This window comes from Punica granatum, chromosome 5 (assembly GCF_007655135.1).
Source record: "Punica granatum isolate Tunisia-2019 chromosome 5, ASM765513v2, whole genome shotgun sequence".
NCBI lineage: Eukaryota > Viridiplantae > Streptophyta > Magnoliopsida > Myrtales > Lythraceae > Punica > Punica granatum.
Window position 1 is genome coordinate 13,279,045 of NC_045131.1, and position 22,911 is coordinate 13,301,955.

The 22,911-nt window shown below is 40.0% G+C and overlaps 3 protein-coding genes across 3 annotated transcripts; 2 read left to right on the top strand and 1 right to left on the bottom strand.

The window, feature by feature from the left end:
* Window positions 1–1,628: 1,628 nt before the first annotated feature.
* On the top strand, window positions 1,629–7,827 carry LOC116208316 (probable linoleate 9S-lipoxygenase 5). Its single transcript, XM_031541691.1, has 9 exons — window positions 1,629–2,068; window positions 3,259–3,548; window positions 4,805–5,045; window positions 5,144–5,482; window positions 5,669–5,754; window positions 5,846–5,953; window positions 6,048–6,352; window positions 6,492–6,755; window positions 6,851–7,827. Exons 1-9 carry the CDS (start codon window positions 1,801–1,803, stop codon window positions 7,623–7,625), a joined length of 2,676 nt encoding a protein of 891 aa, XP_031397551.1. The 5' UTR covers window positions 1,629–1,800; the 3' UTR covers window positions 7,626–7,827.
* A 1,614-nt stretch (window positions 7,828–9,441) lies between these two features.
* LOC116209474 (photosystem I reaction center subunit II, chloroplastic-like) lies at window positions 9,442–10,896 on the top strand. Its single transcript, XM_031543118.1, has 2 exons — window positions 9,442–9,827; window positions 10,238–10,896. The coding sequence occupies exons 1-2, from the start codon at window positions 9,558–9,560 to the stop codon at window positions 10,583–10,585; spliced, it is 618 nt and encodes a 205-aa protein (XP_031398978.1). The 5' UTR covers window positions 9,442–9,557; the 3' UTR covers window positions 10,586–10,896.
* Window positions 10,897–20,306: 9,410 nt separating this feature from the next.
* Window positions 20,307–22,143, bottom strand: LOC116206609 (uncharacterized protein C24B11.05). Its single transcript, XM_031539385.1, has 8 exons — window positions 21,964–22,143; window positions 21,804–21,869; window positions 21,602–21,699; window positions 21,473–21,510; window positions 21,288–21,375; window positions 20,993–21,202; window positions 20,788–20,853; window positions 20,307–20,678 (listed from the first exon to the last, which is right to left on the bottom strand). The coding sequence occupies exons 1-8, from the start codon at window positions 22,022–22,024 to the stop codon at window positions 20,505–20,507; spliced, it is 801 nt and encodes a 266-aa protein (XP_031395245.1). The 5' UTR covers window positions 22,025–22,143; the 3' UTR covers window positions 20,307–20,504.
* Window positions 22,144–22,911: the final 768 nt, after the last annotated feature.

A 22,911-nucleotide genomic window follows, 5' to 3' on the forward strand; every position in this document is an offset into this window, starting at 1 on the left:
TAAGGAAAACAATTGTCGAAATATTTGAACCAACCCATATTAATTATGTATACTCTATTTTAAAATATATGTAATATACGTTATGTCCTTGATTAATAAATTATGGATCTACCTTAATGCGAAATGCCATTTTATCCTTTCCTCAGGTTCACCTATATTTATTACAGCAATCAATAAGAAAAATAACATATTGTGACCACTACAACATTATTAATCTTTTGTGTTTTCTTGTCTCGCTACGTAAAAGACTTTCTCATTCAAATGAGATGCATGTGCTAAATTAATCCTTTTTTTTTTTCAATGACATGGCGGATATTAATCAATATTACATTTCATTGGACCCTCCTTTCGAATGACATAAGAGTTATTTAATTCATCTGGTAGTTGTCAACAAAGCGTAGGACGATTTGCATGGGGAGAATCTAAAAAAGGACCAAAGCCGACTTCAACCAGATCGAGGAGAACACGTGGGAAGGAAAGTGAAAGGAATATAGACAGACATATATATGATATATAAACATTAAGATATTATATATTATTATCACGCTCTAAAGTAGATATACATTCTTCATAAAAAAAACAGAGAGTAGATATACGTTATAAATAATTTCACATTAGAATTTGATGATAGAATATGTTAAGAAATTCCATATTCACATTACCTTCTCTTATGGCAAGCCTGGATTGTTTGGAAGACTAGCTAGTCTCATTCCTTCTATTATCTCCTTTTCTTTCTAAAAGCGTACACGCCTTAAGTCATAATCAAAGTTTGACAATTACAGGTTTATAAGGGATGTCCAGTAATAGTGGAGCTCGTGCTCGTCTTGGAACTAAGGGATTCCACGCATTCGATTTTAATCGGTGAAATTTTTTCATATCTTACTCGTTTTCCACTCATTTATTTTCTATTGAATTCATAGACGACCTACCTTGTAATATATTTAGAAAGTTTACCGTTCTTGCCAATTCTTGTTTTTGTATGATGATACACTTATCAATCGTGGTCTAACGAATACCGCGTTGTATCGAAGTTCTTCTATGACACCTTTCCTACGCAAAGTGTTGCAAGCTGTTTCTACTACATTACCTTTTTTTTTTTTGATAAATTTCTACTACATTACTTACTAATAATATGTAAGTGAAGAAATGAACAAGATAATCCGCTTCATTCACATGACAACTATATAGTTTTTTTTAACGCCCTATAGTATATCCAAAATTCCAATAGGTCTTGAATAATCAAATTCAAGCAAGATAGTTCATTAAAGAGTAAAACTTTCTCAATTGTGAATTTTCTTCATTCACAATACTTGAATCCGAGAGATCTTCTTTAGAAAGAAACAAGCGCCAAAACCATTTGAATCAACTCATATTAATTGAAGCACCAACATGGACACCACTGCCTAGATTAATTAACCACAGATGATCAGGATAGCCCTACAATTTTAGGTTAATCCATGAAGAATATGGTGCTTTAATTTATGATTATTATTCCGATAATAAAGTGTGGGTGAAGAATGAAATTCTTTAATATAAAGAACCCACTTTTGGCATGATAAAGGGCCCTACGGTCCATCTTAGTTGTCATGGACGACTTGGTACTATATAATTGAGACGCCCTTCATGTTCCTCAAAGAACATAGACCTCAAAGAACATAGGTCTTCCTTTTCTCAGTCAAGGAAACCGGGAAACGTCCCGAGAAAGCACAAGCATCCTTCTTTCTGTATTCACTCTCTCAAGCGTCCCTCAAACCCGAAATAGGTTTTATTTTTCGGTTTTTGTAATTGGTGATTCGACGCATGGGGTTTCGTTCGGGTTCGGAGATCGTTCACGGCATGGCTGGTATGTGCTGTGTGAGCACCAAGAGCAAGAAGAAGGGCATTGAACCTAGCGCGTACAGCAATAACAGCATGAAGAAGAAGAAGAAGATCAAGGGGACGGTGAAGCTGATGAAGAAGAATATCTTAGACTTGAGCGATGTCAAAGCCTCGATCTTCGACCGGGTACATGAGTTGCTGGGCAAAGGGGTGACGTTACAGCTTATCAGTGCTGATCATATTGACCCAGGTTAGTCTTTCTTATATGCCAATGAGTATTCTATTCGTATTGTAGGACCTTATAATTTTCCAGCTCTATATCGTTAAGTTCCCAATGACGTCTACCCTATTTTTCAAAGCGTTTCTCCACCGCGATTAAAATGATCGGTTTGATGTATTTTAGAATCAGACTTTTCTTCCCTCCGGCTTCAGGGTCGAAATTTCCCGGATGGAATGTGACTGCAATACCATAATAACGACAAATGCTTCTTTCTCAATAGCAAAATGATAAATATGTCCCTCCATGTACATACGTATACATTCATATGTATCTATCACTGTCGAATTGAAAACAATTGCTTGATGTAAATTGACATCACACTTGACGGAAAAACGATATGGCATAACGTCCTATTGAAGAAAAACATACCTTCAAGAATTTGATAATCTCAGTTTTTTCGGTTACATCATGGCTTCGTACAAAAGAAATACAAATGAAATGTAAATAATGAGTCTATTTATGAGAATTGAACGTGAGACCTTTAAGTTATTTGATAAAAATATTAGTCACTGTACTATATTTATTTTTTCTAGTAATCTCAATTTCATCTGTGCTTTCTGATTTCACCCTAAAAATATATGAATTTTGACCCTTTTTTTTGGTGGAAAAGACAATCTCAAAATTTTGTTATAATAGAAAATGGAATTCATTGAAGTAATGCTCTATCTTGTCTCGAAACACAAGGACCTAAGTTCGATCCCTTCCTTCAAAATTGACCTTCTTTTTTATTTTATTTTATTCTTTTGCGATCAAACCACGAGATAGATGAATTTGGTTTGAACAGAATCTCAGCTTCGCCGTTACCCGTAAAGCAAAGAATCAGTATCCGTTCCTTCCTCATGAAGCAAACTGTTCATTAGCTGAACAGCTACTTTTGTCACTGCTCCATTAATGCATTGATAGCTATACTTTCTCGAATCTCCAGCTCATGAGACTCTATGGAAGGAGACCTTGACTTGCGCACATTCACTTTATTATCACATGAGAATATATAATATATAATATATAATTACTCTAAATGCATATATAAAAATTATTAAGATGGCGTCAAATTTCGACGTGACAATAGGTATCACTTTTAATTAAGAGAACGGTTACACGGAAACTACGAACCACCAAGTAAATTTGATTTGACATAACATCGATGTCTTATGGTACAGCGAATGGGCGAGGGAAGTTAGGCAAAGCAGCTCCCCTAGAGAAATGGGTCACGAAGATCACTTCGTTAACGGCCGGTGAGTCCGAGTTCGGCATTACGTTCGACTGGGATGAGACGATGGGAGTGCCAGGAGCTTTCATAATCAGAAACCATCATCATAGTCAGCTCTTCCTCAAGATAGTCACCTTAGAGGACGTCCCGGGCCATGACGGTCCTATCAAGTTCGTATGCAATTCCTGGGTCTACCCGACGCACCGCTACAAGTATGACCGAGTATTCTTCTCAAACAAGGTAACATTTGAAATTCAAGCTCATTACTAACCGGGAAAATTCCTCGGTTCCTTAGTCAGGCCATCCCTTATCTTTCCTCACATACGTTGATCAACACGAGATCCATCGCCAAGTATCGATCTAACGGTCGAATGGGACTAAGGGATGGTCCGCCTAAGAAACCTGATAATTCCTTTACTAATCTCAATCCAATCAGATCTGTTGAACGTACGAATTAGATGTATCCGACTTGAAGGGTCACTATCCATGTCCTCTCTCTCTTTTCTTGGCTATTATTAACTGGAATGGACGGTTCATCTTCACTCTGTTTAATCTATCAAGTTGGGAAATGTCACCATCCCTGCAATGAATGGTTATGAAGGATATCAGTCGACGTTGGATTATTGATATCTTGTAATGGGTCCCATATTGATCCAACGGTCTCGAGACTTTCATGAACCGTCCATACATTTGCCCGGTTGAATTCCCCGATATAGTCCTGATTGATTGCCATGGTTGCTACTAGTTCTCCATATGTGCCCTGCCTGGAGAAGTGATTTTCTATGATTCTATCATGTATGTCTCTTCTTTTCCGCTTCAGTCATTGCGTCCTTATTCACCAAAAAAAAAAAAAATCATTGGTCCTTAATATCACTGTTCTTTTGCAGTAGTGTATTGTGAAATTTCCACTGTTCCATGTCAATAACTTTCAAAAAATTCTACCGTATTATTAACATGTAAGTCAGTGACTTCCAAAAGCTAACATTATACCGTAAATGCACGCAGAAAATTCTATGATACATGCAGGTATAGGACGTCCTACATGTATAAGACGCACTTTGTATTCTTAGTGAAAAGGTAAAACATACGTTATACCCCGTAGACCTCCCCCGTGTGCAGTCCAGCGTCATCTTTGTCTCTTTGGGACGGAAATAAGTATATATACGTATAACTGTTATTTTAGGATTTGCATTATGAACATGTGTGTATATGGTTAACTATAATTAGTTATAACCTAGGGTTCTAATTACCGAAAAACATCTAGGGCTCTAACCAATATGGATTGATTCAAGCGGTTCAACGTTTGTTCCGCTTAAGTAAGATATCGGGTTAGAGTTCTTGTGAATTCACTGGGAGAGCTTTACCCTTACCTTTTAGTAGGCCGATCCGGCTCGACTGGAATAGTCGGGATTAAATTGGACTTCCGAATATCTGGTTCACGAAAAAAAAAAAAAAACCACCTAGGGCTCTAACTTTGAAGTTGATCTCTTTGTCAGTCCTATCTACCACACCAAACGCCAGAGCCGCTACGCCCGTACCGGGAGGAGGAACTCATCAATCTACGGGGCAATGGATCTGGGGAGCTCAAAGAGTGGGACCGGGTTTATGACTATGATTATTACAACGATCTCGGGAGCCCAGACAAAGGCCCCGATTATGCAAGACCTGTCCTGGGTGGATCTGAGAAGTATCCGTATCCTCGGAGAGGGAGAACTGGGCGAAAACCGACACAAGCTGGTATAGTTGCATCTAAAACTTGAGCTTCCATTATAGTGTAGGTCATGTTCTGTTGATATTATGAGGAACTTTCTTTTCTTACTATATTTTCATTGCAGATCCATACTCGGAGAGCAGATTGCCCTTGCTGAATCTTAACATTTACGTTCCAAGAGACGAGCGGTTCAGCCACATAAAGTTCTCGGACTTTCTTGCATACGCTCTGAAATCACTAGGACAGGTCCTGGTCCCGGAGATCTCATCTCTATTCGACAAGACGTTCAATGAGTTTGATACTTTCGATGACGTGCTTAGCCTTTATGAAGGAGGTATCAAGCTTCCCAACGGAGCAAAAGTTAGGAAGCTCAAGGCGAGCATCCCATGGGAGATGCTCAAGGAACTCGCTCGTGATGACGGTGAACGGTTCCTCAAGTTTCCGATGCCCGATGTGATCAAAGGTACACATTATACTTCGCTCCTTTTGGATATGGAGATTCAGGAAAGTCATTTTCAGTTTTTCTATTTTGATTCCTGTAAAAGCAACGAATATCCGGCAAAACGACTTTCCAGATTTTCCTTATAATGGTTTTAAACGTCATTCTGGGTAACTTGTTCTGAACATTACTCTGTAAAAATGAGTGCAGAGGATAAATCTGCATGGAGAACGGATGAAGAGTTTGGCCGGGAAATGCTTGCTGGAGTGAACCCCGTCGTCATCAGTCGTCTCCAAGTAAGCAAACATCTCGACTTGATAAAAAGTGATGCACAGAATGTTTTCCGGCAATTGAGTTTTTAGTTACATACCAACAACAACTATGCAGGAGTTTCCACCGAAAAGCAAGCTAGATCCTACGGAGTATGGGAACCAGAACAGTTCAATAAGGGCCGAACACATCGAAATGAACATGAACGGGCTCAGTGCAGATGAAGTTAGTTTCTGTTTTCCTTGCCCAGAATATAGAAGAATGTTACAACTTACCAAGCAAGGTCTTCTCATCGGCTTGCCATAATTTCCGATTGCAGGCAATTCGAAGCAATAAATTGTTCATACTTGACCACCACGACGCGATAATGCCATACTTGAGGCGAATCAACTCGACAAACACAAAAATGTATGCAACCCGAACAATCCTGCTTCTGCAGGACGACGGGACACTGAAGCCATTGGTGATTGAGCTGAGCTTGCTGCACCCTCAGGGAGAGTACCATGGCGCTGTCAGCAAGGTCTTCACTCCTGCAGAACAAGGAGTCGAGGGCTCGGTGTGGCACCTCGCAAAGGCTTATGTCAGCGTGAACGATTCTGGCTACCACCAGCTTGTCAGCCACTGGTAAAAGTTTCACCGAAACATTCGGTCTTAAGTAGTAACTACGTAATCACGCCTTCAGAATTTCATACATATAAAATGTGCTATGGAAGGTTATAAGCTTACTAGAAGCTTTTTGCATGGTGATTTGATTTGTTATCAGGTTGAACACTCATGCTGCAATAGAGCCATTTGTAATCGCAACGAACCGGCAGTTAAGCGTGCTCCATCCCATATACAAGCTCCTTCATCCTCACTTCCGTGACACTATGAACATCAATGCTTTGGCCCGTCAGATCCTGATCAATGCTGGTGGAGTGCTTGAAAACACGGTCTTCCCGGCGAAATACTCCATGGAAATGTCATCTGTTATCTATAAAAGCTGGGTCTTTCCAGAGCACGCTCTGCCTGCTGATCTTCTCAAAAGGTGACTTCTGAACTCCATTTTCGGTTGGTTCTTCGTTTGTTTCCTGGACACTAAGCATAACCGGAATATCTTCTGTCCTTTTGCTCATTTTCCAGGGGAGTGGCAGTTCCTGACCCGAGCTCACCCCACGGGCTCAGGCTTCTGATTGAGGACTATCCTTTCGCAGTCGATGGGCTTGAGATATGGTCGGCCATTGAGACTTGGGTCACTGACTACTGCTCCTTCTATTACAGTTCTGATGGATTGGTTCAGGGTGACTTGGAGCTCCAGTCATGGTGGGATGAGGTTCGGAATGTAGGCCACGGAGACAAGAAAGACGAGCGGTGGTGGCCTGAGATGCGGACACGGGCCGAGCTCTTCCAAACATGTACAACCATTATATGGGTCGCCTCTGCCCTCCACGCTGCAGTCAACTTTGGTCAGTACCCTTATGCCGGGTACCTCCCGAACCGCCCGACAATAAGCCGCCGGTTTATGCCTGAACCAGGAACACCTGAGTATGCCGAGCTCGAATTGAACCCGGACAAGGTGTTCCTAAAATCGATCACAGCGCAGTTCCAAACGCTCCTTGGAGTGTCCCTGATTGAGATACTATCCAGGCATTCCACGGACGAGTTTTATCTTGGGCAGAGGGACGACGACAACCACGATTGGACTTCAGACCATGAACCAAAAGAGGCGTTCCGCAGGTTTGGGGAGAGGCTCATGGAGATCGAGAACCGGATCATGGAAATGAACCTTGACGGTAAATGGAAGAACAGGGTCGGACCTGTTAAAATACCTTACACCTTACTCTACCCGAATACATCAGACAACTCCAGGGTCGGAGGACTCACTGGCAAGGGAATTCCAAATAGTGTATCGATCTGAGTAATTCGAGTTTCGGATGTCGGTCTGTCCTTGCTTTCATAACGGGTAACTTTCAGTGCAAATCAACGAGTTAGGTTCATGATTGCCTAGCATTTAGGTGTCCAATTTTCTCACCTTTGATGTGTAAATTACCACTTCCATAACTTACCGAACCAAAATTACAAACTTCCATCCATAGAAATCTGATTCTGTTCATCAGTCATAGCTTAGATGCTCATATTAAGTCGGATACATCATATGGAACGCGAAAGAATATTGAGATCGTCTGTCATTTTGTTCATAAGATGCAACAGTATATATATTAAGAAAGTGTCAAATGATCAAATCGAGCCTCGGATTTCGAGATGGCAAACATGAACGTTATAGAAAGTAGCAAGAACAATTCTAAAATTAAAATTATAATAAAACATTGACGTGATTTGACTTATTACTGAGATTGGTGCCATGTTGACCCCAGTAGATGGGGAAGTTCAATTCAATAGCTTTATATGAACAACTTCCCGGTTGGACCTATATTTGTCTTGGGCTGGGCCCTCCCGTATGATGGGCTAGGCTTTCCAGATCAATCCGGACCTCCTGACCCGTTCTTTGATTATCGTCCGCTATTTATCGCGACTTTCCTTGTTCAATGCTTATTTTCTGGGCGCAATACCACATAATTCATGATTGCAATCGCGGTTTTCGTTAAGCATGATAACTTTCGGTATCAGCCGCATATCAATTGGTCAAGTGGAGCGCTCGGCTTTGCCTCTGCTCAACCCCATATCTGGCCAAGTTTTACCCAAATTCTTAATTGAGCCTGGCGGAGGAGTGGCCCGTGCCATAATAATGCCATCGCTCCGTTGCTGGGTTGGAACTAACAGTTAAGCTTTTTGATTATCAATTCTTTGGGGCCAGAATTAGCAGATAGGTTCAATCCACAATCCAACAACATGAAGTATAGGAGGCACAAACCATTTGACAAGGCAGCCATCTTTATGGACACGCCTCCTCTGGGAAGTTCTTTGGTCCAGTTTGAACCGTCAATGAACTCTTAGGACCGTTGGATGATGGGTCTCACATTGATCCAATGAGCATTGAGGGGTTCCCAAACGATTTAGTTTATGAATAGTAGAATTTCCACCTTTGATAAGTAGATTTTGTAAGCAAATCTAATTAGCGTTGATAAAATTCACAGATTGTGCTTGCTGATGCCTACTATTATCTCTAAAAAGATTTCTTTGGTATATCAGTAAAAACTATGTCATGGATATGTATGTATTGTACTAGAGCAATTCCAAACATTACCCTTATGCAATTAAGATCAAATTCTAAAACGTATAACAGTAAATTACATAACCACTACAGGATACGAGGTCTCTGTCAATGCATCAGATAAACTTCGCAGATGCAAAACATCATCAACAATGCATAAGTCCTCACAACAAATATTGGGATGTATAATACCGCACAATGTTATATAGCATCAGGATCGATCACACTCTCGTACATTATGCATCGGTAAGTCCAATCTTCCAAAATCATGACAGGAGCAACGCGTATATCTTGTGTCACGGTCCAAGTAAAATTTGTTAACTTGATATAACTAAGCCAGGGGAAACAACCTAATATCTTTCAACTTAATTCACATGTATAACATTAACATGCGTATATGCGTGTATATGTAAAGGCTTACATGCACAGTTGGAAGGGAAGGAGTGATGAGGTGTGAGGAGTGGGTAAGACAACGTATCAAAATCTCAATTTCTAATTGGCCCAACCCGTATCACCTTATCCACTCCCATATCCTCAAAAATCCATCCTCCTCTCCCTACCACACTAATGTCCCCTTCTCCCTTTATCATCAAACCCAAAAAATACGAATCCTTTTCCTTCTATTACTCTTAACACATCACAGACAATCCTCAGACCACCAAAGACCATCTCTCCACCATGGCCATGGCAACCCAAGCCTCCCTCTTTACCCCCGCCCTCAAGTCGGGCGACCGCGTCTCCGTCCCGTGGAAGCAGTCTTCGTCTATGGCCCTCAGCGGCTCGAAGACCCTCAAGTTCTCTAGAACGTCCATAAGGGCAGCTGCTGCCGAGGGGGCCGAGGCACCAACCAAGGAGGCACCGGTTGGGTTCACTCCACCAGAGTTGGACCCCAGCACGCCGTCCCCGATCTTCGGGGGCAGCACCGGAGGCCTTCTCCGTAAGGCTCAGGTTAGTGACGTTCGAAAAAGTCCTAGCTGAATGAGCTAAGCTTATAATAACCTATTATAGGAAGGGTATGGTCGATAATTCGTGTTCGCGATTGTACGCCTTTACATATATTTGTGCTTATCGCGAGTGCAAGAATTTCCGCTGATTAATTGACCTTTCTATGAATGTTGGATAAGATTAGAAAGGTGCATATAAGATTAGAATGATCATGGATCGAACTTGTTGGAATTGCGTTATTGGGTCATGCTAGACCATATGATTGATACACCTGAGCGCAAAAATTATGATCTTACGAGTTACGACCAGCCAAGCATTTGGTACACAAGGTGTCAACGACACATTCACTCCAATTATCCGACAGTATCCTCGCATGAAAGCTGCGGTTTCTGAATTGGTTTCCATTTCTGTAGGTGGAGGAGTTCTACGTGATCACATGGGACTCGCCCAAGGAGCAGATCTTCGAGATGCCCACGGGTGGGGCAGCCATCATGAGGCAGGGCCCTAACTTGCTTAAGCTCGCAAGGAAGGAGCAGTGCCTGGCCCTTGGAACCCGGCTCCGCTCCAAGTACAAGATCAAGTACCAGTTCTACCGGGTGTTCCCAAACGGCGAGGTACAGTATCTCCACCCTAAGGACGGTATCTACCCCGAGAAGGTGAACCCAGGACGCCAAGGAGTCGGCCTGAACATGAGGTCCATCGGGAAGAACGTCAACCCTATCGAGGTCAAGTTCACCGGCAAGCAAGTCTATGACTTATGAGGTGTGAAGGGGAAGGGCAAACCTGTGGTCCGAGGATTTGTGTACCTTTTGTGATTATATTGTGAACTCCATGTACTTAAATTAAATGACTTCTTCAACAATATTTTGGAAGAGAATCCGTTCATAAATTTAGCTAGAACTCGTGATGGTTCTAAATCAGAAGAGTCGCCCTACTGATGAGGATGTTCATGATCTGATTCGTGGGCATATTTCCAAGAACTCATGCATCTCGATCTTTTAAGATGAACAATTACTGTCGATCGCAAGATGTAGCTTTTCAGCTGGCTCTTCTTAGTATTGATTTGGAGCTACGTCATGACCTTTTACATAGAGATGGGAAAATAGTGCAACTGCTGATTTTACTTATGTATGCAGGTCGATAGTTAAAATATTATTTAATTCACCGTACACTTAATTTCATTTTATTTATCAAAAAAGCTTCACTCCATATATAAATAATAAATGGTTGCCATTCACCAAAAGATATCTGCCTAGAAACCAAATTTTTACGGTTTAAAAGAATTTTGAATTTTTTCACATCATTCATAATTAATTTAGACCTTAGATCATCCTCAATCTAATCTAAATAGTTTATTATTATAAGGTTTAAAATTGCAAAAACTTCCCTAAAAAAACACAATCTGGTCCCTTTATTATATAGAATGTAATTTTCGCTCACAATTCTTTTCGTCGTCATTTGATACTATCACAAATCCAGACTGATGACGTGGATTCATGTTATTGCGACACGTGTAATATTGAACCAAATCGGTTTACGAGAATCTAAACCATACGGTTTAATAAAATGGTTTCAATTGAACCATCGAATCAACTTAGAAAATAAAACAGGTTTGACAGGTGGTTTATGATCAATGACATGGCACTCGTCCCGAATGGCTGATTACATGTTGGGGGGAAGTAGTCTTCCTTTCATGATGAATTGCAAATACATCAGTAACGTCACATACACCTCCCTTTCACGAGGCTTTAGTGTACCAATCAAAAAAATCAAGCAAATTAACATCACTGAGCAGATTCTATGGCCACCTTCTACTTCTAGTGAAAACTCAGTAACATTTGTGTAAAAAAGCACTTTAATTTCTTCTTGATAATTAGCCGGGAGGAGCAGTACGGACGAGCAGAGAACAATCGAGACTCGGGAGAAGTGGCTCTGCAGTCTGTGGCTAAATCCGGGACTGCACTCCCTTATTGGTCTACGCATAAAGGCTAATTTGTAATACTGGTGAAGGTTTGTGAGAGGAAAATAGGAAGGTAAATAATGAAAATAGTTCTAAAAAATTATGTACAATTGACGATCCATATTAAATGAAGAGAGATCTAAGGGCTCATATTAATTTTGTACGGTATGGAAAATCTAAATTCCACACTAAAGAAGCACCTGGCTTAGAATTATCAATATCACTTATTGTAGTAGTAGTAACTTTAAAGTCTCGAACCAACAAAGATCTAACTGAAAAAGCTCAAGATGGACTCCCACTATTTAGGTAATCCTCTCTTTGTCAATGATAAGAAAAAGAGAGATTATTTTTAATTTCTTTTGGAAAAAATCAAGAATAAATTAGCTTTATGGAAAGCCAAAAAATCTCTCTTAGGCGAGTCGGGCCACTTTAATCCGATATGTTATACTAGCACGCCCAATTACACTATGTCTCTCTTTCGGTTGCCCAAGTCCATTCTCAATATGATTGATCAGGCTTCAAAAACGTTTTTGGTGGGGTAATTCCGATGACAAGTCCAAGTATTTTTCCCCTTTGAGTTGAGATAAGCTCTGCCAGCCCAAACCAGTGGGAGGACTTGGCTTTAGGCGTTCAGCTGACATGAATAAGACTATGCTTTCGAAAACCGCATGGGCTCTTATTTATAAAAATGGCAGTCTTGCCATGAGAGCTATGGCTGCGAAATATGGCAACTTCCTACGCCTTCAAACAGATCTTCTGCGACCCTTCATATGTCTGGAAAGGAATGCAGTCGTGCCGAGAAACCTTTGAAGCAGGTGCGTGCTATTTAATTGGTAATAGTGACTCCGTCTCCGTTTGGAAAGACCTGGATCCCAAGTATGCCAAGGTTCAAACCAATCCCTGCTTTTGACATTCATATAGACCAAGATATATGATCTCATGCTCTTTTCCCCGATTAAATGGAACCTTGATCATTAACTTGTTTGACAAGGAAAATGTGAGTAACATTCTTAATATTCATCTAGCTACCTCTGAAATTGTTGATTCTATTATCTGGATTCGTAATGCCCATGGTGAACACGCGGTGAAATCTTTTTAGGCAATAGATCAAAACGACACCTTTAGCTCTCATTTGTCATTCAAATGGAGACGCATTTAGGCGTTGAAAATGCACGAGAGACTAAAAATCTTTTTTTTTGAGACTTGCTTGCGAATGCCTCTCCTGGTTCTCGTAAAGTGAAATGCCGTGTCCGCTTTGTAGAATCGGTTCAGATAATTATGCACATCTCTATGGTGAATGCATCTATTATCGCGTTGAGTGGAGGGAATTGCCTTGGAATTTTTTAGTTAATAACTTTCCTCTTAATACTTCGTCTGAGATTGTTAGTTTTATTACTCAACCTCCTGTGTTGCTTTTGAATGACTGCATTGAACCTTCATCTTTTACGCCATATGTAGCTATTGTACTTTACATTTATGGAATCCAAGGAACAAATGTTTATATGCAAGGGGGTAACGCTGACATCGGGCTCCCTCTTTAGCAGTTTCGATGATATTTCGAGAAGCACTTGGGAGACCAGACCCGATACGAGCACACTGCAAATGCATATTCTCATATCCTTCCCATCCATGATAACCTTGATACCTCACCATATGTAATAATAGTTATGAAAAAATATGTATGGGAATTTAGTATTATATGAGAGAAAAATATAAAAATTATACATATATATGTAGGTGTAAAAGTATATAGTGAAGTTATTATTAAAATTAGTTGTAGTAATAATTATGAAAAGAAACGTGGAAATTTATTATTAAATAAGTAAAAAAAAGATAAAAAAGGTAATGATTATATTATTGAATCGAGGGAAGAATAGAATAAAGTATAGTGGACTAGAATTTTAACTCCAAAACCAAATGCCATCAAATTTTCTTTTTATTTGGTTTAATAAAGAATTGAAATTCAATGCCATCCATTTACTTCTGTTAATTCATTTTCTAAATAGTCATATCAATTTTTAATATTTGAATTTCCAGTTCAAAATTATATATGAATAATATAACAAAATTAATTTTGATTCCCCCTTTTCATTCCTTGGGATGGAATGATTTCCTACGGTGGGAAATCAATTCCCCATATGAGCGAATTAGAGACCGATCCTTTTAATCAAACAATTACAATTGAAATGTTTCTTTCTGATTCGTTCCCCTTATTATACATGACTCAAATAAAACCTTAGAACATAAGATATTTGAGAAGAATTTAATATGCAGTGTGTATCCTTTATAACCAAAAAGAAGTCACGTATCATGCCCCTGACATTTCTCATAGTCATTGTTATAATAATATGCAAATTGGGGAGTGATGTTCTCATCTTGTTATGACGCAGCAAGCCCATCCGAAAGTTCTCGAACAACCAAAAACCAAATTGTTTAGTTAAAGTACCACAAGCACGGTGGTCTAGTGGTTAAGCATCGAGCGCTCCACTTGAACATCACGAGTTCGAACCTCATTGAGGACGTAGAGCTCACCACTCTGTGGGTGTATTATGGGATGGTGGTAGTCGGCCCATAATGCTTGATTCAGTGGACCTTGGACTTAATTTACTAGTGTGTTGGTGGGGTTGCGGTGACCAAGTTGGGCTAAGGTTTCAGCAAGATATGGCGAAAAAAACATTTCATGGCGGTTAGGTTCTTTTAGTTGGAGCAGCCATAGCGGGCTAATAATCCGACATAATCTTTTTATTCAGCATAAAAAAAATTATTTAGTTAAAGCAAAGTCAGTCTTATTTTAATCAAAGCCATGACGCGATCAAACCACATCTTAGGCAACCAAAGACAGCACAAATTTCTAGTTATAATATCAGCATGGACAACACACTTCATTATATTTTATTATTATTAGCAGAAGTTATGAACATCTTTGGTTAAAATGTTATTCACATTCAACTACACATGGTATGTCATTTGTCCAAACACGATTGAGATCCATGTCACCCGATAAGAGGCTGCTATAACTTTATAGAGCTATTGTACACAAAAAACTCACGAACTGCACTAACTGCAGCTGATCAGGCGCCCATTGGGGTAGGTGTCAGGATGGAATCGATTTCGCAACAAGATTAATCAGCCTTCAAAACGTTTTTGGTGGGGTAATTCCTTGGACAAGTCCAAGTATTTTGCTCCTTTGAGTTGAGATAAGCTCTGCCAACCCAAACCAGTAGGAGGAGTTGGCTTTAGGGGTGCGGCTGACATGAATAAGGCTATGCTTTCGTAAACTGCATGGGCTCTTATTTCTAAAAATGACGGTCTTGTCATGAGAGCTATGGCTGCGAAATATGGCAACTCCCTTACCCCCTCTAACAGATCTTTTGCGACCCTTCATATGTCTGGAAGGGAATACAGTGGTGCCGAAAAACTTTTGAAGCAGGTGCATGCTATTTAATTGGTAATGGTGCCTCCGTCTCCGTTTGGAAAGACCCGTCCCAGGTATGCCAAACTTCAAACTAATCCCTGCTTTTGACATTCATATAGACCAAGATATCAAGGTACGTGATCTCATACTCTTTTCCCGATGGGATGTACCCTCAATCATTAACTTGTTTGATGAGGAAACTATGAGTAGCATTCTTAATATTAGCTACCACTGAAATTGTTGATTCTATTATTTGGATTCCTAATGCCCATGGTGAACACACGGTGAAATCTTTTTAGGCATTAGATCAAAAAGATAGGTTCAGCTCTCATTTGTCAGTCAACTTAAGACGCTTTTGGACGTTGAAAATGCACGAGAGACTAAAAATCCATTTTGGAGACTTGCTTCTGAATACCTCTCCCGATTCTCATAAAGTGAAATGCCGTGTCCGCTTTGTAGAATCGGTTCCAATAATTATGCACATCTCTATGGTGAATGCATCTATTATCGCGTTGCGTGGAGGGAATCGCCATTGAATTTTATAGTTGATAACTTTCCTCTTAATACTTCGTCTGAGATTGTCAGTTTTATTACTCAACCTCCTGTGCTGCTTTTGAATGATTGCATTGAACCTTCGTCTTTTACACTATATGTAGCTATTATACTTTACATTTATGGAATCTAAGGAGCAAATGTTTATATGCAAGGGGGTAAGGCTGACATTGGCCTCGCACATTTTAGCAGATTCATTGATCTTTCGTGAAGCACTTCGAAGACTAGACCCGATACAAGCACACTGCAAATGCACATCCTCAAATCCTTCCCATCGATGACAGCCTTGATGCCCCAGCATATGAGCCACATTTCAGCCCAGCCACTACTGCTTATTGCTGCTACAACTCCACTACTCCCCTTTCTAGTTTTTGCGACTCAACTGGTGGAAAAATCACACGGATGCTGCTTGCTATCGCTGGTATAGCAAAGTCCCCTAATGGAGATATATATTGCTCCCGGTTCGCTACTGTCACAGCAGCTTCTCCAATCCACGCAGAAGCACAAGCCATCTTCATTGCTATCTCGTTAAACCTCAATCACAATTGGGCGAAGATTTGGCTCCATACTGATGCTGTAGTCTAGCTAATGCTTTGCTCAATCCCCAGAATGATCCATGGGATATTAAGAATATGGTCTTAGACATTAGACTACTACTTTCCTCTTTTTCGGATTGGCGTTGTACCTGGGTTCCATACTTCTCCAACCCTCATGCTCATGACGTATGCTAGTTTGGTGTTAGATCAAATTTTGTTTACTTTTCTATGATTGAGGGTTACCCTTGTAACCATGCCCAATAATAATATAATTCGATGTTTACTCAGGAAAAAAAAACCTATCCAGCGGAAAAAAAAAAGGTCTAATGACCTAATAGTTCTAGAAGAACTTAAATATGAAAGGATTATCAACACAAATTATATTTAGTAAAGAAATAATTAGTTTGTGTTAGGAGCTGTTTGATCAGAAACAACCTCTCGAATTAGCTGTCCTCTCAATACCAATTTACGGGATAATTGGCGTCTTCAATATTTACTACTTAAGAGGTTCTTCCTAGGGACGGACGCAGAGGATTTGGATCAGTGGAGGGACAAATAAGAGTATAAAGTTTTTGAATTAAGAAGAACGAATAGATATAATTTCATCAAAAATCGAAAAACAATATTTAAATTTCCAGTGAAATTCAAAATTTTGGGGGTAATTGCCCCCTCAGTTCGATCGTTCTTGTCATCTCACTATTCCTACATCATTTTTGGGATGCATGTGCCTAAAACCTTAATCTCTTTTCGATTTATTTTTTTCCGAAAGCTTTCTCTCTTATTATATTTTTATTAATTCTCTAAAATAAAAGACCTGCAATCTCAGCTTTCTATGCTAGATTGCTAAATTGCATTTTGAAATCAATCACCCAATTCAGTGGCTGAACGATGAAGAATTTGTGTTCGCTACAAATTTCCCCTCCCTTAATCCAAAAAGAAGTCAGAGTAGGGATAGGACTATGGGTGGGATAGTTTGGGATTTTAAATCCAGTAGACATTCAATATCCCAATCTTGTGTTTATAGTATGTCAAGATTTGTGATTGGGATATTAAATCAAATGATCAAATTGTCCTTATATTAATTATTTAAGAATAACTTAAATAGTTTTTTAAATTTCTCAAAGATTAAAATTGATCAGAAATTGAAAAAAAAGAAAGCAAAACATTCGATGAAGATAGTGAGCCGGTGGTTGCTCGACATCCACCGTTCCAGAAGGTCGCTAGAGATCTCTAGGTTCACTGGTGAACTCAGACTGGACGATAGTCACCGGCGTCAAGCCGCCATCTTCTTGAAATGGTTCCCCCTAGAGGGAGGAGGGAGAAGGGGGCAGTGTGGACCGACGCGGGGCACCAATCAAGGTCACCTTAGTTACCAGTGATCCCTCGAACAAAAAAAAAAACATTTTGAGGCCTAGAATTCCGAGGGGACCTGATCCATCGGTAACCGTATGAATCCGAGAAAATTTTAGGGATCTTGTCCCTCAGTAATAGCGAAACATTTTAGTAGTCAGCTGTGATGGCTGTTGATATGTTGATTCAATACTTGATGGTCGGTCATATTGATCCAATGCCCATCGACTCTAGAAAACTGTTCGTATGATTAGAAGATAGAATTTCCTTAAGGTGATACTTATATTGAATATCCTATATAAGGGTTTAATTATACAATTACATAAGAACTTTCATTGTAAAGACTGCCCATGGGCCTAACAAGCCTAAGGGCCTGTCATTATGGCCTAATAGAATACTAGGTCCTATATTTCCTCGGACCCCTCTTCCTCATGCCAGGCAGTAACACCCGATATCCAGCAGAAAAGGCAGTGACACCCCGACCCCTTGCTGCTCTCCTCGAGCCTATTACAGCTCAGATGAGGCTATGTAATGTTGCAGCTGAACCTACCCAGCTCGAGCTCGGACGTTGGGGCTCAACCAAACTCGAGCTGACCGAAATAAGATCGAGCCCACCATATTCGGACTTGCTCACTTCATTACACCCCTCATCCTACCCCAATTACCCCAAAAGCCGAACAAGAATTTTTCATATCTTATCTTCCAAATCATATTTACCAAATGCGTCATAATTTTTTTTTTAATGAAAGGTAAATTCATTAAAACAAACAGACTATGAAGTTAATTGGGTCAGTTATATCTCAAAAGCCCTGGAAAGAACTTCTACGGGCAAAGATAAGACATTAATTGACCCAACAAAATTACATCGTGATGCCCAACGAACGAGATTATGAGCAAGAAAGTTATCGGTACAAGAAATATACAAAGCTTCCCACGAGTCAAAAAAACAATAAAACCTTAGAAGCTGTCGGTTTCTGAGCTCTGCAGGGCTTCCGCAGCATCCTTGGAGTCGCCTATTATAAGCAGAGTAAGTAGGAAGAACGGGAAAAAAAAAAAAAAAGAAGAGGAGAAATTTCGTATATTAAAGTAAGTAGGAAGAAAAAAAAAAGAGAAACTATATACATCAAAATCTTATTTTTTTAATAAACTTATTACAATAAAAATCAAGTGATGACACATTGATATGAATGCTGACACATTACGCAATTGATAAAGACCCCCAATTATTCTTGCAGATGTGATCGGTGGATTTTTTTAATGGTGGAATGCTAACGGAGCAAATCAAGTTCGTGAATTATGACCTTATTAGTTATTAATACAATCGATTAATTAATTGGAAGGAACTTGATTCTCTGTTCAATAATGGGACGAAATTGATAGGCGTTGATGTCAATGTCCCAGCGACAACCACCACCGATACTGAGCCTTTCAGCCTGGTTGCCCCCATGATAGATATTACGTGTTCACAGTTTCCATGTCCCCCAGTGCGTTACGTCCCAAAGCTAATATTAGAATCACGACTATAACGTCTGTGGTTTTATTTTACTAGGATATCTCATTGGGCAAGTCCGCACTGACCAGATAGACTTCCACGTGGCCTCACCGACTTTTTAATATTTTCTAAGAAATGAGGAGGTAGTTACGGCCGGTTGTGTTCGAGTTACTGAAACGGATATGGAAATAGAATCAAAATGAGGTCAAATTGAAAGGAATCAGTTATTCCGTTTGGTTCCGGAGTAGGATTTCAATTCTACTCTGATTCACCCGTGTCTAGATAAAATAGGTAATAGTAGATAATGAATTTACTATTAAAAAATTAATTGTAATAATAGTTATGAAAAAATATGTGTAGAAATTTATTATTAATTGAGAGAAAAATATAAAAAGTATATATATATATATATGTGTAGGTGTAAAAGTATATAGGGAAGTTAATATAATTAATTATATTATTGAATTGAGAGAAGAAAATAGTGAATTAGAATGGAGTAGAATTGTAACTCCAAAACCAAACGCTAACAAAATTTCTTTTTACTTGGTCTAATAAAGAATCAAAATTCAATGTCATCCATTTACTTCTATTTATTCATTTTCTACATAGTCGTATCGATTTTTAATATTTGAATTTCCAGTTCAAAATTATATATAAATAATATAAAAAAATTAATTTTGGTTTCCCTTTTTCATTTCTTGGGATGGAATGATTTCCTACGGTGGGGGAATCAACTCCCCATATGAGCAAATTAGAGACCGATCTTTTCAATCAAACAATTACAATTGAATGTTTCTTTCAGATTCGTTCCCCTTATCATACATGATTCAAATAAAACCTTACAACGTAAGATATTTGAGAAGAACTTAATATGCAGCCCATTCAAATGAACCCTTAGAACGTAATATATTTGAGAAGAATTTAATATGCAGTATGTGTATCCTTTATAACCGAAAAGAATACACATATCATGTCCCTGACATTTCTCATAGTCATTGTTACAATAATATGCAAATTGGGGAGTGATGTTCTCATCTTGTTATGACGCAGCAAGTCTATCCGAAAGTTCTCGAACAACCAAAAATCATATTGTTTAGTTAAAGCAAAGTCAGTCTTATTTTAATCAAAGCCATGAAGCAATCAAACCACATCTTAGGCAGACAAAGACAGCACCAAATTTCATGTTGTAATATTAACATGGACAACACGCTTCATTATATTTTATTATTATTAACAGATGATATGAACATCTTTGGTTGGAACATTATTCACATTCAACTATAAATGTTATGTCATTTGTGCCGATAGGAGGTTGCTCTAACTTTACAGAGCTGTTGTACACAACAAACTCACAAACTGCACTGACTGCAGTTGGTCAGGCGCCCACTGGGGTAGGTGTCGGGATGGAATCGATTTCACTTCTGGTCCGGACGAGAGCTTGATCTCGGCCTTCCACTGGAACTGCCCAGATTTCTGGGATCACTTTGGGCAGATCTTTAACGGCTTCTACTGCGTAATCCGCTTCCATGGTCCTCACTGATTTTCCAACCTACACAACCAATACGAAAGCAAAGTTCGTAAGTTCTCCGATCTACGCCTTCATTGGATCATCGTGAATTGATATCGATACGAAAGGTGAAGAAGGGAAAGTAAATTACCAAAACCGTTCTAAGACCGACGGTTTTACCGGCGGCCACATTCCGGTGGTTGTCGTCCAGAAACAGCTGCAAAATATCAAGCAAACCAAGACACCGTTTTTGTTAATTTAATCAGTTTATGTCGCTATCACTATATCCATCAGTAATTATTAGTAAACAATAAAGTAATCGTAAATAATTGAATCGACCAGATCATTAGGCATACCGTGTGACGAGGATCGACATCCGCAGCCTGGATTGCTATCTGCATTGCGTCTAAGGAAGGCTTCAGGAGGACGGGGAACTCGTTGGGATGCGTTGACTTGGAGAGGTTCGGGTTCATCGTCTCGAAGCAGATGATCTGATCGAAGCAATCCTCGAGTCCCAGACGCTTCAGGACTCTGATCGCGTGGGCTCCGTCAGAGTTCGTGAAAATCTGCAAACGCAAGAATTGCGATCATCAGAATTATATATGACTAAGGCTATATCAAGAAAATTTGCTTCAGCTGTTGAGGACATACGATCTTTCTCTGCGGAATGGACAGCACGACATTTCGGAGCTGAGGATCGGGCTTGATCAAGTGGTACGGCAACCTTCCGTGCACGTAACTGCTAGTTCAAAGAAGAATAAGACGTCAATGGATGATCAAGAAAGCTCCATACGGAACATCACAGAGTGGCGTGTGACGTGGGTATGTATATGTACCTGTGGTAATCATCGGCGTCGATGTCGTAGCCTAATGCCTGCAATAGATGGATGAAACCCAGCGAGATCAGTCGATCGATCATCGAGAAATTTAATCAACAGAGAGAGAGAGGGACAGAGAGTAATTACTCGCAGACCGGCGAGAGAGCTGCCGTAGGTCCTGAAGAGCTCGGAGCGGAGGCTCGAGGCTTTGCTCTCCGCGAACCCGCATTTCTCGACGAGATAGTCTGCATCACAAGAGACGACATGATTAGCGGAGAATTCCCATCAGTTGGAAGAGCTGAGGGTGGGTTCCTCACTTCCTCTGTTCTTGGTTGGTCGGTTGGCTTACCGTCGATGTTCTTCCTCAGAGCTTCGGCGATTCCGGTCCTCGAGGAGTAGAGAGTATCGTCCAAGTCTTCGCCATGGAAAAGAAACAAAACGATCGACATTAGTACCGGTTGAAGAGACAGCGGAGGAAATAAGATGACGACGCGGGGAATGCGAATTACCGAAGACGAGGCAGTTGAAGGGGGAAGCCGAGTCGCGGGCTGACTTGCAGAAGGAATCCATGGCTACTGCGGAAGACAAGGAGGGCAATGGAGAGCGGAGGGAAGAGGGATTTGGGGTTCTTTGATCGGTGGTCGGAAAAAGAGTGCGGACGGGAGGGCCTCTGCAATGGGGAGTGGAGGATTCTTATATAGAGTGGGAAAGGGGAAGACCGGGGGGAGGATAGACATAGAGCTGGGGGAGTCTGAGTCAGATTTCGGTATCGTTTCCAGCCGAGTCGACGTGGGGCCCACGCGTTTGCCGCGTGGACTTCAAGGCGTGTAAAGACGAAAAGGCCCCCCCCCCCGGTCTTAAATTGATTTTAGTAAATGAAAAATCAACGAAAACTCGTGCCTATGTCATGCAAATAAATCACTATGTACTATGTTTACCGAAAAATTCCTATGTAGTAATTATTCTTATCTCTTCGTATTACATTCGATTTTTCAAAATATGATAGAATTATTGATCAGAATGGGATGAAATTTATGTTTTTATGGATGAATTTGTAATATCCTCTCAGATTATGAATATGTCCAACATTGATTTATTTCTCTCTCTCTCTCTCTCTCTATGTATATATATTATGTCTCGTTATGTAAATGGTAAAAGGTAATAAATAGTGTTAACACAGTTCATTCAAATGTTAATAAGTATATTCTCGTTCGTAGTTACCGAGGGATTAACGGCGGATGGCTCCCTTGGTAACATTCCGACAGAGTTTTCCTTTGAAATTCTGTTGGTAAGTCGCTGAAAAATTCTTCCGGCGACCTACAAACCTTTTACGGAGTGATTTTTTTTTTTGAGGGATCGTTCCCTTGAAAAAATTCCCTCGAAAATGGCCTTTTTTTAAATTACTAGGGTGAGATTACTCTTACGTCTTTCTCCTTAATTTTTATTTTGAATCCTCT

Coding starts and splice junctions, on each gene's coding strand:
- LOC116206609 (XM_031539385.1), bottom strand. CDS start 22,024: ATGGATTCCTTCTGCAAGTCAGCCCGCGACTCGGCTTCCCCCTTCAAC. Junction 21,376..21,472: donor GACGCCGATGATTACCACAG/GTACATATACAT, acceptor TTGAACTAGCAG/TTACGTGCACGGAAGGTTGC. Junction 20,854..20,992: donor ATGTCGATCCTCGTCACACG/GTATGCCTAATG, acceptor GATATTTTGCAG/CTGTTTCTGGACGACAACCA.
- LOC116209474 (XM_031543118.1), top strand. CDS start 9,558: ATGGCCATGGCAACCCAAGCCTCCCTCTTTACCCCCGCCCTCAAGTCG. Junction 9,828..10,237: donor GCCTTCTCCGTAAGGCTCAG/GTTAGTGACGTT, acceptor CCATTTCTGTAG/GTGGAGGAGTTCTACGTGAT.
- LOC116208316 (XM_031541691.1), top strand. CDS start 1,801: ATGGGGTTTCGTTCGGGTTCGGAGATCGTTCACGGCATGGCTGGTATG. Junction 5,483..5,668: donor GATGCCCGATGTGATCAAAG/GTACACATTATA, acceptor AAATGAGTGCAG/AGGATAAATCTGCATGGAGA. Junction 5,954..6,047: donor ACGGGCTCAGTGCAGATGAA/GTTAGTTTCTGT, acceptor TTCCGATTGCAG/GCAATTCGAAGCAATAAATT.